Source organism: Bufo bufo, chromosome 7 (assembly GCF_905171765.1).
Source record: "Bufo bufo chromosome 7, aBufBuf1.1, whole genome shotgun sequence".
Taxonomy (NCBI): domain Eukaryota; kingdom Metazoa; phylum Chordata; class Amphibia; order Anura; family Bufonidae; genus Bufo; species Bufo bufo.
The window spans coordinates 33975849-33993982 of NC_053395.1; the positions used below are offsets into that span (position 1 = coordinate 33975849).

The window sequence follows — 18134 nt, forward strand, 5'->3', positions numbered from 1 at the left end:
CCGCCATAACGTAATTTATTCCCCCCCCTCCCCCAAGGACCCCCACACCCATCCGTGCCGTCACTGACCATTTCACCCAAGCTACGGTAATCTATGATAAACAATTGGGCATTATCCGTGTACGCAGTAAGGCCGCCGAAGGCAACCCAGGCCTAGCAATCCAAACCTTTCATTGTTTCTCGAATTTCCTAAGACCACTCCTCTTCAGGTATACCTTCCACTCCATAAAAGTCATGTTGATTAACTCTGTCATATTAGGAGATGTGGACTGCCACCAATATTTGGCAATACGTTTCCTAGTCAAGTAGAGAATCTTGGCTATAACCAGTTAAGACACATCTGTAGAGATGTCCATCCCATGACCTTACAACCCAACCTTTGGGACTTTCGGCAACTCAACAGTATAGACCTCTTCTAAAAGGCAACTACAGCAGACCATAGCATATGAAATGAACGCATCTAGGGCATTTTGAAGAGCAGAAGAGGGGTTCTATGCACCCTATGTAATAGGATTGATTGTGACCTGCGCTGGGCCACACATTGAGAGTGACAGAGTACAGGCCAGCTCATGCTCCCACTGTGTATCAGAAATAGGGCCCACATCAACCTCCCATTTATCCTTGAGATCTTGTAAAGGATTACCCAGACATTTGGATAGAAGAGCCCCGTAAGCGAGTGAATTTGAGTCTTAGGGCTCTTTCACACTTGCGTTCTTTTCTTCCGGCATAGAGTTCCGTCGTCGGGGCTCTATGCCGCAAGAATCCTGATCAGGATTATCCTAATGCATTCTGAATGGAGAGAAATCCGTTCAGGATGCATCAGGATGTCTTCAGTTCCGGACCGCAACGTTTTTTGGCCGGAGAAAATACCGCAGCATGCTGCGCTTTTTGCTCCGGTCAAAAATCCTGAACACTTGCCGCAAGGCCGGATCCGGAATTAATGCCCATTGAAAGGCATTAATCCGGTTCCGGCCTTAAGCTAAACGTCGTTTCGGCGCATTACCGGATCCGACGTTTAGCTTTTTCTGAATGGTTGCCATGGCTGCCAGGACGCTAAAGTCCTGTTTGCCATGGTAAAGTGTAGTGGGGAGCGGGGGAGCAGTATACTTACCGTCCGTGGGGCTCCCCGGGCGCTTCAGAGTGACGTCAGGGCGCCCCACGCGCATGGATGACGTGATCGCATGGATCACGTCATCCATGCGCATGGGGCGCTCTGATGTCATTCTGGAGCGCCCCGGGAGCCGCACAGACGGTAAGTATACTGCTCCCCCGCTCCCCACTACTACTATGGCAGCCAGGACTTTAATAGCGTCCTGGGTGCCATAGTAACACTGAACGCATTTTGAAGACGGATCCGTCTTCAAATGCTTTCAGTTCACTTGCGGTGTTACGGATCCGGCGGGCACCTCCGGCAAATGGAGTACACGACGGATCCGGACAACGCAAGTGTGAAAGAGGCCTTATATGTTGGAGGCAGGACTTCTCTGCCAAGGACCCCCCTACCAGAAATAGACAGTCACCGTGCTTCCCTGAGGTTGGATGCCGTGACGTAGTTGTAGATGTCGATAAAAGATGGAATGCGCCAATCCAAAATCGACCTGCAAGGTTTTGAAGTATTTAAGTGTAGTATTATCGTACGACTGGTGGACATATTTAATCCACTTTCGCTCCCATGTTTCAAAGCCATCCAGTAGAAACAACTCTCCTAAATGGGGATTATGCCAAAATGGAGTATATTTGGTACAGCCTCCAAGCTCCAATAGACCTTAGAATTTCCACCACACCCTATGCAATAGAGATAAAATAGGCATAGTTTAAATCTATGGGCTTCCAAGGATCCCACCAATTCATCGGTTTTTACAATGTACCTCAGTATCCACGGCCTAGAGTCTTGGTCAGCAGTTAAGCCCCATCCTGGTAGATGTTGCAGCTGTGAAGCAGCCGTAACGGTGACCAGTCTCCCTAGCGTCACCCACGATGCTAGGGAGGCCGGTAACCATTGTGACCTGATATTGGCTGCTCCACCTGTATTTGGATGTATGATCCGCTTGACAGGGAGAGGCAGTGGTGGCCGTGCAGGGATGCGGGTGAGGAGTGGGTACCGGTGACCAGGTAAGTATCGTCTATAGGAGGGGCCAGGGCATTGTGGGGGGTATTTGTACTATTGAATAACCCTTTTAAACTTATCCACCAAGGGGAACACCATAGTATCAAGGCAATATGACATTACCATCTGCTAGCTGTAATGGCATCAACACAGATTTTACCTACGAAATCCATCTATGATGCCCATTACATTAGAAAGTGAGCGATGAAGATCATCCACAAATAGCAAAAGATCATCTGCATAAAGTGAGACACGTTCCTCTGTAACCCAGTATTTAAACCCTGCTTTATCTGTAGATGACCCTTGTAGGGCCAACAAGAATGAGGGGGACGAGGCATCGTTCACCCTGATTCTAGCCATGGGGGCGACATATAAAAGTTTTACCCATTTGATAAGAGGAGCCAAATCCTAGTTTCTCTAGGAAGGCCCTCAGGTACTCCCACTCGACACTATCAAACTCTTTAGCAGCATCCAGTGATCAAATAGCAATGACACGGGGACCACCCGGGGCCATCTGGAGATTAAGATAGGGGCTGCACAAATTAACAGTCATAGACCTAGAGGACATGAAACCAGACTGATCAGGATGGACCACAAAGCCTACCACTGTAGCCAACCTATCTGCCAGCACCTTAGCAAGAATCTTCATATTGGTCAACTCATAAGGAACGAGATCGGTGTATAGGAAGCTCCAAATCCTTGCCTGGTTTAGGCAGAACTACCATTATGGGATCATAGAATGAAGGGAGGGATCCCTTTAAAAAGACATCATTATAGGCTTCCAACAAATGAGGAAGAAGATCCTCCCCAAATGTTTTATGTACCTCAGTGCGGAGGCCATCAGGCCCAGGAGCTTTCTCATTCGTTATGGACTGCTCCACAGACTGTAATTCCTCCACAGTACTAGGTTTTCATTTTTACAATTTTGGTTTTGAATTTTGGAAAACCAACCTTTACTGTGCTGGGGGTAAAGACTGTATGACTACACCTACATGGGATTGGATACGCTGGTGATTTGCACACACGGATTTATACACAGCAGCATTTCGCAGGACCGCAAAGTGGATGATATTTTAAAGGGGTTATCGCATGATTAATGTAAAAAAAATATGAAAATCATAAGTAATCTAATGCATGATATTCTCTTTCGAACAAAGTTAGAACCAGCCCTGTACCTCACATGGAACCAGAGATCTCCCCATTCATTGCTCCTATTGCTCTGCTAAATTTATTTCAAGCCATCAGCTCAGGAGGTGTGTCCATCAGCTCAGGAGGTGTGTCCATCAGCTCAGGAGGTGTGTCCATCAGCTCAGGAGGTGTGTCCCTTCTCAGAGGACATGGCCTGTCTGCCGCAGTTAGTGCTAGTTGAGGTTTAAAACTGAGCATGTGCGTCCGTCTCTACCCTGCTCACTGAAGTGGACGCACATGCTCAGTTGAAGGGTGGAAGTGTGCATATGCATCCACCTCAGTGAGCAGGACATAGAAATTTGAAAAAGAACAAACAGCAGGTGGCGCTATACAGATAGATTTTTTGTTATGGGAAATAGCTCACCCCTTTACAGTCACTGTGAGGTGCTCTGGTCTAAAATGAATCACCCTTCACAAACGCAAGAAAATATATAATACTAAAAGACTGGCACACTCAAGACATATGACCATATGGTTTAGTGCAGATCACAGAATTTATTATACTTATACATAAAAGGTTAAAAAAGGTAAAAGATAAAATTGTGACAACTGTCACTGAATGACTGGTAAGGGTTTCACACAGTATTACATAGTATGCATCCTATATAGTTACACCCTATAGCATGGATCAGTCCTGATATTTAGTGAGGAAAAAGAAAAAGAAATGTCACAATAAGGAACACAACTGTTTACAAATAGATTCCTGAAAGAAATTCCTGAAAAAAATATATGAGCAAGAAGAATAGTCCTCCTTATTTGTATCCTTGGTGGAAAGAAACAATGCGTGGTATTGTCCGCTAGGAAAATAGCAATATTCCAGCTATGGTGGTTTTTAAATATAATCGTTTCCTTCTCAAGTAGTTTACTTAGAAATTGGCAATTGGGTATGCCCAGTGATCACCCACTTTTGTGGGCTTACCTTTCCTCGGTGCCGGTCGCTCGGGTCAAGTTGTACGGGACTCGCTGGATGCCGGCGTCCCGGCAGTTCTCAGTCAGCGTCCCACGTGGATTCGGAGATGAGTTTGTCGCTCCGGAAGTGACGTATCGGCACACAAGGTTATATTCGTCGATCTTTTTGGCCTCAAGTTTTTCGTTGTGACGGCCAGTCTTTTCGAAAAAAGAGAAGAGGTCTTCTGTTGAACTTACAGTGCACTGTTATCTCATATAGTACAGAGATTTCTTCTTATAAGTGGGTCATATTATGATCTCATGTTAGATCTGACGGAACCAAACGCGTTTCGGGGACGGCTCTCCCCTTCTTCAGTGGTAATGAAAAATATAATGGAGAAAAAAGGGAAGAATGACATCTGATATATAAAAATCATATTCGAAACAATAAAAATCGAAAAAATGATAAAAAATATATATACTCCATGTCTGATTTTGGATCCCACCAAAAGAGGGTATAAAAACCAACCAGACACACAGTAGGGTCATTACCACTGAAGAAGGGGAGAGCCGTGCCCGAAACGTGTTTGGTTCCGTCGGATCTAACATGAGATCATAATATGTCACATGGCCTGGGAAGAAGCCACGGCGCTCACAGAGTGCCAGCCTCTTCTAACAGCTGATCGTGGGGCTCCCAGGTGTCGGACCCCCGCTGGTCTGGTATTGATGACCTGTCCAGACAGTGGATAGGTCAATAATAATAAATGGATAACCCCTTTTAAGGCTTGAGTATCGGTAAACGGCTGTAATACAGATCCGCAATATAGACTTTCAGTATTGCCTCCGTATTTCTGATCAGGCAGGTAATTGGACTAGAGAGCCACTTTTAAAATCGGACATGTGGCTTGCGTGCTGCGTTTAAAAAAAATATGCCTGTGTGTTATACGTCCATGCGAATAACATTTTACCTGTGTTCTTTAGAGACTGAGAAAAATTGGGAATACCAATTTAAAATGTACTAATGTGAAAGCGGCCTTTGGGTACGTTCACACAGTGGATTTTACACATGGATTTCAGGGGGGTTTCCATGAGAAAACCCATGGGAAAACGGTGTGTTCTGCCTCCCATGGTTCCTCGGTGGGAACCCGTGCTAGCATTTATAGGGGCAGGGATTTTTTTCCACGCACAGGAAAGGACATGCCTCCTCTTGGAGCAGTTTCCACATGTGGATTATCCTGATTGAATGGCATTAATCTGCATCATTCAACGTGCAAATCCACAGCAGAAATTTCTGGGTCAGACTCGATTGAATTTTTCCGGCATGTGAGTAGCCAAAATTATAGCTGCCGCGTGGTGTCCGCATTCCATTGTTTTCCTTGGCCGTTAGCTTTACTGCTCGCGTGGCCAGTGGTTTAAAACTGAAATCACAGCAAGAAGGGGCATATCCCTTTATTGGTGCGGTGTACAGATGGACGCCTCCAAAAGCCACAGCAAGTGTCCGCTCGCAGTTTAGCTCAATTCAATGGTCCGCAGCATAAACCATGGTGGTTTCTGCCACGTAGTGCACGGTGGATTATGACAGTCCAAACCTACCACTCAGACGGTTCAGTCCTGTAGGCGCAGTGTGATGATATGCTTGTCACGTCAGCACCACGGACAGCTCATGCAATATCCCGTATACTGTATAAAATACCTGTGCACTTCTATCAGACACAGCACTTCGAGGGCAGCCTCATATTTGGTGAACCAAAACTATTCTGTTGGACAGTTGCATAAGTAGCAATTACGAGAATTGATCTCCTAATCCAGTAAGACGGGTGCTGGGAATTTTTTTTCTTACTGAACAGTGGCCAAAGCTGTGGTTCTGCAGATCATTCCACACTATGTGCTTGACGGGTACAGGTATAGATACTGTTTCTTTAAGAAACAGCGCCACTTCTGTGCAGTGGTTCTGTCTGGTACTGCTGCTCTTCTCCATTGAAGTGAATAGAGCTAAGCTGTGACACCGCGCACAACTTGTGGACTGGCTTGCTGCTTGGAAAAAAAGTCATTCAGCTTTTCCTAATCCAGGACAGCTCCTTTTAAGATTTGTGGCTGCGCTGTGCCCTGTACAGCAGCATTCGGCCTGTCACCGGCAATGGGCAAACTTCAGCCGAGTTCGAGGGAGCCTTCTGCAGGCTCTGAGGCCTGCCAGAGCAAAGTTCCTGTGGAGCGCTGCCTGTGGCAAGGCTCCATAGGAAGATAGTGAGTCTCCCATAGGCTGCAGTGTTAAACCATTACAGTCTATGGGTGAAGAAATTAGATGATCTCCTGTTAAAGGGGTTATCTGGGAATTTATATTGACGACCTATCCTCTGGATAGGTAATCGATAGCAGATCGGTGGGGGTCTGACACACAGGACCCCTACCGATCACAGCCTCTTTCTAGGCCATGTGATGTCACCGTACATCGGTAACATGGCCTAGTTGCAGCTCAGCCCCATTCAAGACAATAAGGCTGAGCTGCAATACAAAGCACAACCGCTATACAATGTAAGGCCTCCTGCACACGACCGTTGTGTGCATCCGCGTCCGTGGTTCCGTTTTCAGTTTTTTTTCGCGGACCCATTGACTTTCAATGGGTCCGTGGAAAAATCTGAAAATGCACCGTTTGGCAGCCGCATCCGTGATCTGTGTTTCCTGGGCGTGAAAAAAATAAGACCTGTCCTATTTTTTTCACGGTCAACGGTTCGCGGACCCATTCAAGTCAATGGGTCCGTGAAAAATCACGCAGGCGCACAAGATTGTCATCCGCGTCCGCGATCCATGTCCGTTTTTTCCTATCATTTCAATGGCAAACTTGACTTTTTTTTATTTTTTCATGTCCGTGGATCCTCCAAAAATCAAGGAAGAACCACGGACGAAAAAACGGTCACAGATCACGGACCAACGGAACCCCATTTTGCGGACCGTGAAAAGATACTGTCGTGTGCAGGAGGCCTAAGGCGTTGTGGTTGGAAAGCTGCCAGAAGCCCAGAGGTCCAGTGAGTGTAGCCGCTCCCTGAAACAGCTGATCGGCGGGGGTGGCGGGACTGAAAATAAATATAAAAAAAGCTTTCCTCATATTAAAAATGCACAATAAAAAAATTAAGATAATCAGTCTCCCAAAATGCCCACCTCTTCTACTGGTGCCGTTCTCTGTACTGCCAAGCACCTGCTGTTTGTGTATACAGCACATGGCCGCCAATCGCTGTCCTCAGCGGTCTTGTGTTGTAGAACTGCGAGGGCAGTGATTGGCTGCAGCGGTTACTTGCTGTATATCTGCTCATCACCAATGCAATCTGAAAACAAAATAGGGCTGGAGCAGAGCAGCATTTTCTGTCATGGGGCAAACTCTTAAAGGGTTTCTGTCGCCCCAATTTTCGCTATTAAACAGGCTGACATTATAGATGTGAAAATGGCACCTGAATTTAACTCTGCATTTCTTTTAAGTATGCCCCCGTTTTCGTGTAATTTAAACTTTAATTATATGCAACTTATCCTCTAGGAGCGGAGGGGGGGCGTTGCACCTGCTCCTAGAGGCTCCGTTCGCCCACCTCATTTCCACGCCCTTCTGTCTTGATTGACAGCGCCAGGCCAGCGTTGGTTCTCCTGCTGGCCCTATCTGCCGGCTTCCTCACTGCGCCTGCGCCGAATACTGAACGGGACGGCGCAGGCGTGAGATTTACACGGCAGACGGGGCCCTGTCGATCAAGACAGAAGGCCGTGGAAATGAGGTGGGCGAACAGAGCCTCTAAGAGCAGGTGCAACGCGCCCCCCCCCCCCCCCCTGCTCCTAGAGGATAATTTGCACGAAAACTGGGGCATGCTTAAATAAAATAAATGCAGAGTTAAATTCAGGTGACATTTTCACATCTATAATGTCAGCCTGTTTAATAGCGAAAATTGGGGCGACAGAAACCCTTTAATGATATCTGACAACCCCTTTAAGGGTATATTCCCATGGTGCATTAAAATACATCCTTAAAATCAGCATTTTCTTAATAGCTGCCGTAAATAAATAGGAGCATAAACTGCTATGTTGTCAAATGCCGCTATTAATTGACCAAGTATTATTTTTATTGTGGCAGTCAATTAGCAAATAGAATAATGAGCTATGTAATTGGGCGCTAATTACCTCTCCAGCGTGAATGCGATCCGTTTCATTTAGTGCTGATGTCACATCCTGAATGCTTGGTTACATCGCTGCTCCCCGCCCGGTGCTGAGGGTGGCAGGTTTTTTTCTGGCGCTCCGAATGATTCGTGACTTCCCACAACAAATGCAACTTTACTTAATGACTACAATACCCTCTATGAAATCAATTAAATGCTTCACTTTCAGCCTCCACTAAATTAATATGTATTCAATTACCAAAGCAACTAATGCGGTGTAATGTGGAATTTATTACCGTCAAGAAATCACTCCGGTGCCGCTCCTCGTCATGCTTGGGTTATTTTTACAGGTTTTGGTGTTACACATCATCTTTAGTGCATCACTCCGTTGTCGGTTTTACATAATCCTCTGTCCTCACTCGAGGCTGGATACACAATGTTGGGCCTCATACACACGACCTTATCTATTTTGCGGTCCGCAAGAAATACGGATGACGTCCGTGTGCATTCCATATTTTACGGAACAGCTGCCCCCTAATAGAACAGTCCTTTCCTTGTCCGTAATGCGGACAATAACAGGACGTCTATTTTTTTGCAGGTCGGACGTACGTAAACGGAATGCACACGGATTGCAGACCCATTAAAATGAATGGGGTCTCCAAAAAAAAAAACGGAACGGACACAGAAATAAAATACGATGAGTCCTTAAAGGGGGTTTCTGCTTATGTGTGAATAGTGTGTTTTACTGAAAAGTTGTGCAACTTTGCATTTGCTTCTTACCTTTTTCAAGATCTCTGCTTGCTACAAGTTTTGTTTGCATCCAGAGGCTGGAAACCTGTTTTTAATAACTTCTACTTGCATAGTTGCCAAGTTTTCCTGGGAGAGTTAAAGGGGTTTTCTGAGTCTTTTATACTGATCACCTTTCCTCTGGATAGGTCATCAGTATCTGATTGGTGGGGGCCTGACACGTAGGACCCCCGCTGATCAGCTGTTTGAGAAGGCATCGGGGCTCGCAGTAGCTCTGCGCCCTTCTCTCTGCTCACCAAGCACAGCGCCGTATATCGTATAGTGGTGGTGCTTGGTATTGCACACATTCACTTCTATGGGGTTTTGCTGTGCCTAGGCCACGTGATGAATGAATATGACATCAAATGGGCGATGTTGGGCTGCGAGAAGGCCGTGGCGCTACTGCGAGTGCTCCTGGGTGTCCAACCCCCACCGATTAGATACTGAAGACCTATCATCAGTATAAAAGTCTCAGAAAACCCCTTTAAAGGAAATCTGTCACCAGCAACCTCCCTTTCCAACTGTGTGTGTGTATGTGTGTGTATATATATATATATATATATATATATATATATATATATATATATATATATATATAGTGTATTACCTGATAAAAACTCAATTTTTCTTTTGTTGATCCGAGGCTTCGTTCCTTAGTTATGATACTTTTTCTTAATATACAGTTTAGGCCTTTGGTGCAATGAGGTCATCACAATTGCACTTATTGCACCAAAGCTCCACTCCTTTCTGTGGTTAGTTCCTCCCTGGATGCTTTGATTGACAGAACTGTTTGAGAAGGCATCAGCTGTTTGAGAAGGCATCGGGGCTCGCAGTAGCTCTGCGCCCTTCTCTCTGCTCACCAAGCACAGCGCCGTATATCGTATAGTGGTGGTGCTTGGTATTGCACACATTCACTTCTATGGGGTTTTGCTGTGCCTAGGCCACGTGATGAATGAATATGACATCAAATGGGCGATGTTGGGCTGCGAGAAGGCCGTGGCGCTACTGCGAGTGCTCCTGGGTGTCCAACCCCCACCGATTAGATACTGAAGACCTATCATCAGTATAAAAGTCTCAGAAAACCCCTTTAAAGGAAATCTGTCACCAGCAACCTCCCTTTCCAACTGTGTGTGTGTATGTGTGTGTATATATATATATATATATATATATATATATATATATATATAGTGTACTACCTGATAAAAACTCAATTTTTCTTTTGTTGATCCGAGGCTTCGTTCCTTAGTTATGATACTTTTTCTTAATATACAGTTTAGGCCTTTGGTGCAATGAGGTCATCACAATTGCACTTATTGCACCAAAGCTCCACTCCTTTCTGTGGTTAGTTCCTCCCTGGATGCTTTGATTGACAGAACTAGGCAATGATAAAGCAGCGGGGTCATTGCCATTAAACCTAGAAGCTCCGCTCTCTCTGCGACTGACATACACTCTACACCTTGACAGGGCCACACGTGATGACTTTTACACTGTCTGGGCCTGTCGATCCAAGTGTAGAGGGGGCGGCAGTTACAGAGAGAGCAGAGCCTCTAGGTGTAACGGCAACGCCCCCGTTGTTACTAGAGGCTCATTTGCATATATTAAAATACATTTTTCTCAGCAATGCGGGCAGATATGAACATGGGACCAACACAGATGCCTTCAGCTGCCAAGTGCACATGTAACAGGTCAGCCAATTTCATAGGTACAAAACTGCTGACAGATGCCCTTTAAATCTATATCTTTGGACCCCGCTATAATGGTTTTCTTGGCTCAGCTGAGCATCCATCTTGGCATTGCATCTCTATGAGCTTCTGGAAGTGTGAGCTTCCTTTCTAATGGAGTCTGGGCTGCAGACATTAATTTTAAACTCCTATCCCGCGCCTTCTATGAGCAGCGTTGACGGCGCCGGCGGTAAGAGGACAAATGTTTACAATACGTCTCAGTTGTGGCCTCCTCACTCTGCACTTAAGGCTATGACATAGCCAAATAGACGTTCCTCCGCGCCTCCAGGTGAGCCACTAATTGCCGATCAGTTTGTAAAGTCGCAGGTCACGGAGGTTTAATAATTTCAAGCCCATAATGATAATCACTAATTGCCAATTCAGTCTCATGTTGACAGCTCCATCTTTGCCAGATCAGAATTTAAGATGTGTCCCTGAGCGTAACGACAGTCATCTATAATACATGAAAATAGGTTCTTTAATCCTCAATTTCAATTATATATTCTGTTTAAAGCCCATAGTCTTTTCACGTTTTTTTTCTTTAAAAAAAAAAAAAAAGAAAAGAGAACTCATTGAAATGAAGAGTTTAACGAAACGTCACCTGGTATCCACATACGTGTAGTCGCTAGTTGTCCTATAAAACTGGTTCGATATGCATGGCAGATAATTTTATTTTATTTTTTTAAATGAATGGATTATGTTATTCCACTTATTTCCAACAATATGTGCAACATCCTCCCCGGAGAGCCCCATTATATTCGTGTTTAGATCTGCGAATGGTAAAATATGACGCTGTGTAGTGTCCTTGTGTCGTGGTGGTCTTACCTCAGGCCGTCGATGGTTCGCTGCAATAACTGAGTTGAAGTAGACAGACTGGGTAACCAAATAAACTCTATAGTTCACTCAAAAGCAAGGAGCTGGGGTGCTCTAGTAGCTGCTTTCCAGGCTCCTGCAGCAGGAGAGCGGGGGAAATGCATTCCCTCGCTGCTCCTTGTCTTGTCCTTTAGGACTTCTACTTCAACTAACAGAAAGCTTCCTGAAAAACCCTTCCTTTGGTCGGAAGCAGGACAGTCCACTAATGCCCAAAGGAGGGAAAAGAATGGAATGGTTAGTTTTATTCTGGTCTATAGGACGCTGCCAGACCTACGCCACCTGCTGGAAACCAGGCACATAGCATCAAATGCAATTGAAGTTAACAATTGCATATATACAATACTTAATAAGGAGGACATATATTAAATAGAAACATGGAAAGCTAGCCATAGGAAAAAATGACAAGGTGTTAATTTGTAGTGCCCCGTATCCGGGATACTGCACATGCCTTAGGCTACTTTCACACTAGCGTTCGGGGCTCCGCTTGTGAGCTCCGTTTGAAGGCTCTCACAAGCGGCCCCGAACGCATCCGTACTGCCCTAATGCATTCTGAGTGGATGCGGATCCGCTCAGAATGCATCAGTCTGGCACCGTTTGTCCTCCGCTCAGCAGGCGGACACCCGAACGCAGCTTGCAGCGTTCGGGTGTCCGCCTGGCTGTGCGGAGGCAAACGGATCCGTCCAGACTTACAATGTAAGTCAATGGGGACGGATCCGTTTGAAGTTGACACAGTATGGCTCAATTTTCAAACGGTTCCGTCCCCCATTGACTTTCAATGTAAAGTCAAAACGGATCCGTTTGCATTATCATGAACAAAAAAAAAAATAATTATTAGTATTTTTTTTTGTTCATGGTAATGCAAACGGATCCGTTCTGAACGGATCTAAGCGTTTGCATTATAGGTGCGGATCCGTCTGTGCAGATACCAGACGGATCCGCACCAAACGCAGGTGTGAAAGTAGCCTTAAAAGCTTTTTCCGAGATTTTAATATTGATATGTGATCGGTGGGAATCCACCACCCCTCACCCTTGCTGATCAGCTGTATTAGAGTAGCACTGGAAGTACACACAGCTCCATCCATTGTGTAGTGGACAGAGATGATGGTGTCTACGGCACTGGTTCCAATCATTTCAGTGGGAGCAGTGCTGCAGTGACCGTCTCTGTCCACTACACAACGGATGGCATCAGAGTTCAGAAATGGCTTATCGTCAGGAGCACAGGGTGTCAGACAACCATCGATCAGATATTGATGGGCTATCCTGAGAGTGGGCCATCTGTATTAAAATCCCAGAAAACCCCTTTAAAGGTGCACCATCAGATATCCGTTTCATGCTGCCGTTACCCGCGCTCTCGCCCATTTCGGAGAGCTATGGAAGAAATGTATTAATTCTGTATGCCAGTTTTAAAGCTTACAAATTTTTCACAATCTACACTTTTTGGGATATTCTGCCCCTGCTTTTCAAAAAAAGGCATTCAGGACCTCCTCGGTCCATTGATGCAGGAGCTCCTCTTATAGAAAGGCCTTCTGATTTGGCACATGGAGGAAAGCTCCAATGAACCTCTCCCATCTATGATGTTCATATACCTCAATAAGGTATTTAGACAAGGTGGGTGAATCTGATTTTACCGCTTCGTTGATATACAACCCCTTTAATTCATTCTTCCAAACTTCAACTTTTAGATGTTTTGCTACAGGAAACCTCTGGAAGTATCCTACTCTACAACCCCAACCACCATAGTGAGGTTGTTTTTTTCATACAATTAGAGTAGATTTAACCTAAAATATTTTTTATCCTAAGAAAAAAAACAAAAAAAAAACTTAGCAATGCAGCACTGCGGTCCTAGATTCAAACCTGACCTAGGGCATCATCTTATATGAAGTTTGTATGTTCTTCTCGTCTTTGGGTGGGGTTCCTCCGGGTACACTGGTTTCCCTCCATGCTACAAATATTTACTAATAGGTTAATTGACTTCCTATTGAAAACTTTTGCTAGTGGATGTTAGAGAATGAGCGTCACTTGCTGTACTACCATACCACAAAGGTCTCCAAGCTCTTAGAGTCTCTCGGGTGAAAAAAAAAAAAAGCGCATTACAAATGTTTTTTTTATGCCTTTTATTTTTGCTTTCCAAGGCGCAGATGTTTTTTCTCCTTCTTTATAATTTACCATTTTAATAAAGCCGTCACGTCTTACATATCTACTGGTTGCCTTTCCAGGCCGATCATAATTGATTATCTATATTCGGGCAGCTCTATTAACACGTTAATGTCGTTGAACATTAATGATCTAATGTGACAAGGCAAATTGTGTCCTGGAAAGCTTGTCCTCAATGTTCATCAATAGTCCAGTAGAACAGACCTTGCTGGGCCTTAATTGCTTACTAATTGCACATTTGCATCTGCTTTACCATGGCTGGCTTCAAAACAATCCTGCCAGCCCATGTTTGGAGAAGACATGAACAGAATCGTGACATGCCATTAAGAATCCCAATCACAAATGAGACCTGTGCTTCAGATTTACGATGCACTAAATGTTTTATGATGGCTTCTGTGCTGACTTCTTTCACTGGGCTATTGAATATCACAGTGATTTCTTTACATCTCAGACGGGTAGGAAATGTGAATTTTAAGGCCTCAGTGTTTTAGTTTTATTGTATGGCGTTCTTTATATCGTTGCTGTGTGTCCACGTATGGTTTAAGGATCTGCCTTTCCATGCATTAAATCTGTTCTTCATAGGTCTTGAGTTTATCCAGATCCGTCTGCCACTTAAAGCACAATTCAAATCATACATTTTCATACCTATCTTATAAATGCATCGTCTTGAACTCCATGGGTGACTTCACAGCCTCATTGATTCTCAAGAGGTTACCTATAATATCGGACCTCCTGACCTAACCAAATAGGATGCAGGTAATGACCAAATTGATAACAAGGCCCGACTCAGGTCATTTATCTTGGATTTTGACCTATTTTGGACTTCATCAAAGGATAAAAAGTTGCATTGTGCCCTTGGAGGTTCATGGGCATCTTACAATGCAATAGGTCCACTGGGAAATTCAGTACTAATGATAATATTAGCAAAGCTGTTGAGGTCCCTCAAACAGCTGTGTTGGAGTTGGTGGAAATTGGTGGACCCAATTTGGTTTGTTCCTCTTCTCTTTTCCCTTGAATATTAGGTTTCTCCAATTCCTATCACCACATTGGATAAGAAAGCAAATTGAACTGGCTCTATGGCTACCGGTGGAAACCCAGTACATGCATACAATAGATCGGTTTTGTTGTGTGAATGCTCCGGTCTACTTATATATTTTTGACTTATCATTCTTGTAGTTATTTTTGTTTTCACTTATCACTTTTTATTTTAAAGACCGCCCAGTGATTGCCGTAATTTGACTGTGCTTCCCCTGCTCTTCGAAATAATTCCATGTATTATTATGCGGCCGCTGCTCTTCTCTGCTGTACTGGAGATTACTATAGGGGAGGTTTTGATAAACTGGGAATGCGGAATGGAAATATCCTTATCTGAAACTGATGATAACGCTTTATTAGCCTCTATTGTCTACTGCCAGAAATTAGCGTTCAAATGAAGCAAACTCAGAGCATTTGTGACTATTTCAGAGAGTTGGTAATTGTCCCAAAACTGTTGTGTTTCTTTCCGTATCGATAGAAGCCTCTTCTTTTATGTGTAGTTCAAAATCCTCATTAGACTGAAATCCTCACGCATTAGCAGTCCTGCTTAAAAGATAAATTGTCTGTTTAAATGCACGATAATGAAAATTCATTTGCAAAGGCTCTTATTTATATGCAAGGCTTACTATCTGTAATATAAAGCCTCAATTAAGCAGAATATAAAGTCTGAATACCTAAAGATGACTGTCGAGTGATTTTTCTGATATCAGCTGTTTTGTTTTAAGTTTGCACAATGAATGCAAGTTAGTTTTTCTTGTTGCCTTTTTTGTTATTTTATGTATTTTTCTTTGATATGTTCTAGAGAAAGAAGAGCCAGATATTCATTGTGTCCATTAAAAAATATTTTTACTGTAGAGGTCAATGATTGTGTCTTCTATTAGGCTTTTCGAAGGGACATTTTTGGTTCAGTGATGAGATAGAATGGATGGAGGGGCAAGGATGTTATTTTCTCCACAGTTCAATGTATTTGATTGTTTCTCAACAGTTGAACTTTTTTTTTAAATTTTACTTATTTATCTATTTTTATCTTTTGGTATTGACCTGTCCTGCCCCATAATGGAGTGTAAGTTGTAACTACCCAAATATCATGGTCCTTGAAGGAATAATTCCAAGATTTCATCTCATCTTCATTAGGAATGGGGGTCCAGCCATTGGGACCTCCACCAATCAGAGAAACAAGGGTCCTGTTCTCCCCCATCCATATGAAGGGGGCGGCGGTCAAGCATTTGTACTGCACTCTGTTCATCTCTGTGTAACTGCCAGAGACCACCGCTTAATTTGTAGGGGTGGAACACAGGACCCCCATTCTCCTGGTAGGTTTGAGGTCGAAGTAATCAGACCCCATCCGATAAGACGCTTGTCCCCTATCCTGTTGATTAAATATTGGGATGGCTATTTTATGAAGTTAAGAAGACGCCAATTTATTTATTTTTTTGTTAGTTTTTTTTAGAATGCAGTTGACCTGAAGGCTGAAGATTTGGCTAGACTATCACCAGTGATGCATTTGTAGCTGTTAAACCAGATGGTCAACCATTAAATACATAGATGGACCCTGTCGACCAGAGTCTTTGTTAGAGACCTTTCACTCTGGCTATTAGAGGGAGGTTCTGTGATGCCATATGCTTTAACCACACCTCTGGAAATGGGTTGTCTTAATAGGAAAACCCCTTTATGTTGGACATGGTCTTCAGGGCTAATGTTTGATATCTGTAGACCAGTGATGCTCTTCTTATATCCTTTTTCTATTTATATTCTAGGTTCAGTTGTCTCAGTCTCTGGAAGAAACTGGTTTGCAAAAGCAAAGGGCAGAACTGGTAAGTGATAACCATTGACCTTAAGCCACAGAATTTCATTATCTGTCCACCAATCTAAAGAAATGATTAGTGATGTATCTTCTGAAGTCTGGTAGATATGTATGTACATCATTCCCACTGATGCCTATAGTAGTCCCATTCCATCCCACGACTTTATAATGGGACAACCCTTTTCATGATCTCTTTACATACCACCATTTTTGAAACCACTAACAAACGATCAGTGGTTTTAAAAATTGTGGTTTTCGGTCCAGTTGGTAAGGTATGTCCACATCACATTTCACACTGCTCTATTGAAAGGGGTTTAAGGCATAGTGCAAGGCCGGCCAACCTGCTGCTCTCCAGCTGTTGTAAAACTACAATTCCCACCATGCCCTGTTGTAGACAGTCTGGGCATGCTGGGAGTTGTAGTTTTGCAACAGCTGGAGAGCAGCAGGTTGGCCATCCCTGGCATATTGAAAAACCACAGCAGAAGTTGACATGTAGGTCAACTTTTATGTGAAGAATTTCCTTAGTATGTGGATGAGACTCATCAAATTCGGAGGGGAAACTCCTCAGCATTTCCATCCTGTGTGAATGTTCCCATAGGGTTCTGACCTCTAGCTTCATCATGAGAGCCATATGCTAGGCAGCAATGCCCTGTGTTGCTGCTCTTCTTCCTTCACACCGGCCAACTATTATTATGTTTTTGTTTTTTAGGTGAAATTGCTCTTTGTGGTGTTCCTTTTTTCCTTTCCTTCTTTTTCTCACGAATACTGAAAAATTGTGTTGTCTACCCCAAAGAATTCAGTAGCAACTAGGGTCTCATTTTCTCCCCTGAACTTGTAAGCATTAGGCTACATGCACACGAACGTTGTGTGTTTTCCGGTCCGCGGATTCGCAAGACAAGGATGGCGTCCATGTGCGTTCCGCAATTTGCGGAACAGCACGGACAGCCATTAATATAACTGCCTATTCTTTTCCGCAAAATGGACAAGAATAGGACAAAGTTATATTTTTTTGGCGGACCATGGAACGGAGCAACGGATGCGGACAGCACGCGGAGTGCTGTCCGCATCTTTTGCCGCCCCATTGAAGTGTATGGGTCCGCATCCAAGCCGCAAAACTCGTGTGCATGAGGCCTTAATGAGATTTCTCTATCTGTTTTCTATACCTTGTGCTCTACCATTTTTAGTTTCAAGCGGTGATTCCCCGTGGTTGTAATTAGGATAAATTACCGACATGTAAAAATCTCTCCGTTCTAAATATAACTTTAGCCAATCGATCTCATATTTCTCCTATTTTTGTGAAAGAACGAGTCCCTGTTAGTGTAATTCACTGAGGTTTGATCAAGCGCTGCCCCGGGGCTTTTTAGCTGTGCGGAGGAAGAGATTGAGATGCAGAAGCGCATGGATTGCACAATCTGTCATGTTTTCATTGTCTCTCATTTAGCTTTAGGT

At 44.0% G+C, this 18134-nt stretch overlaps 1 protein-coding gene across 3 annotated transcripts in view; it reads left to right on the plus strand.

Moving 5' to 3' along the window:
- The window catches only part of MAD1L1 (mitotic arrest deficient 1 like 1), a 639505-nt gene that overhangs the window by 259970 nt on the left and 361401 nt on the right, over window positions 1–18134 (plus strand). For all 3 annotated transcript variants that reach the window (XM_040439787.1, XM_040439788.1, XM_040439789.1), the window contains one exon: window positions 16639–16695. In XM_040439787.1, the coding sequence (XP_040295721.1) occupies window positions 16639–16695 (57 nt within the window). The remainder of the gene's footprint in view (window positions 1–16638; window positions 16696–18134) is intronic.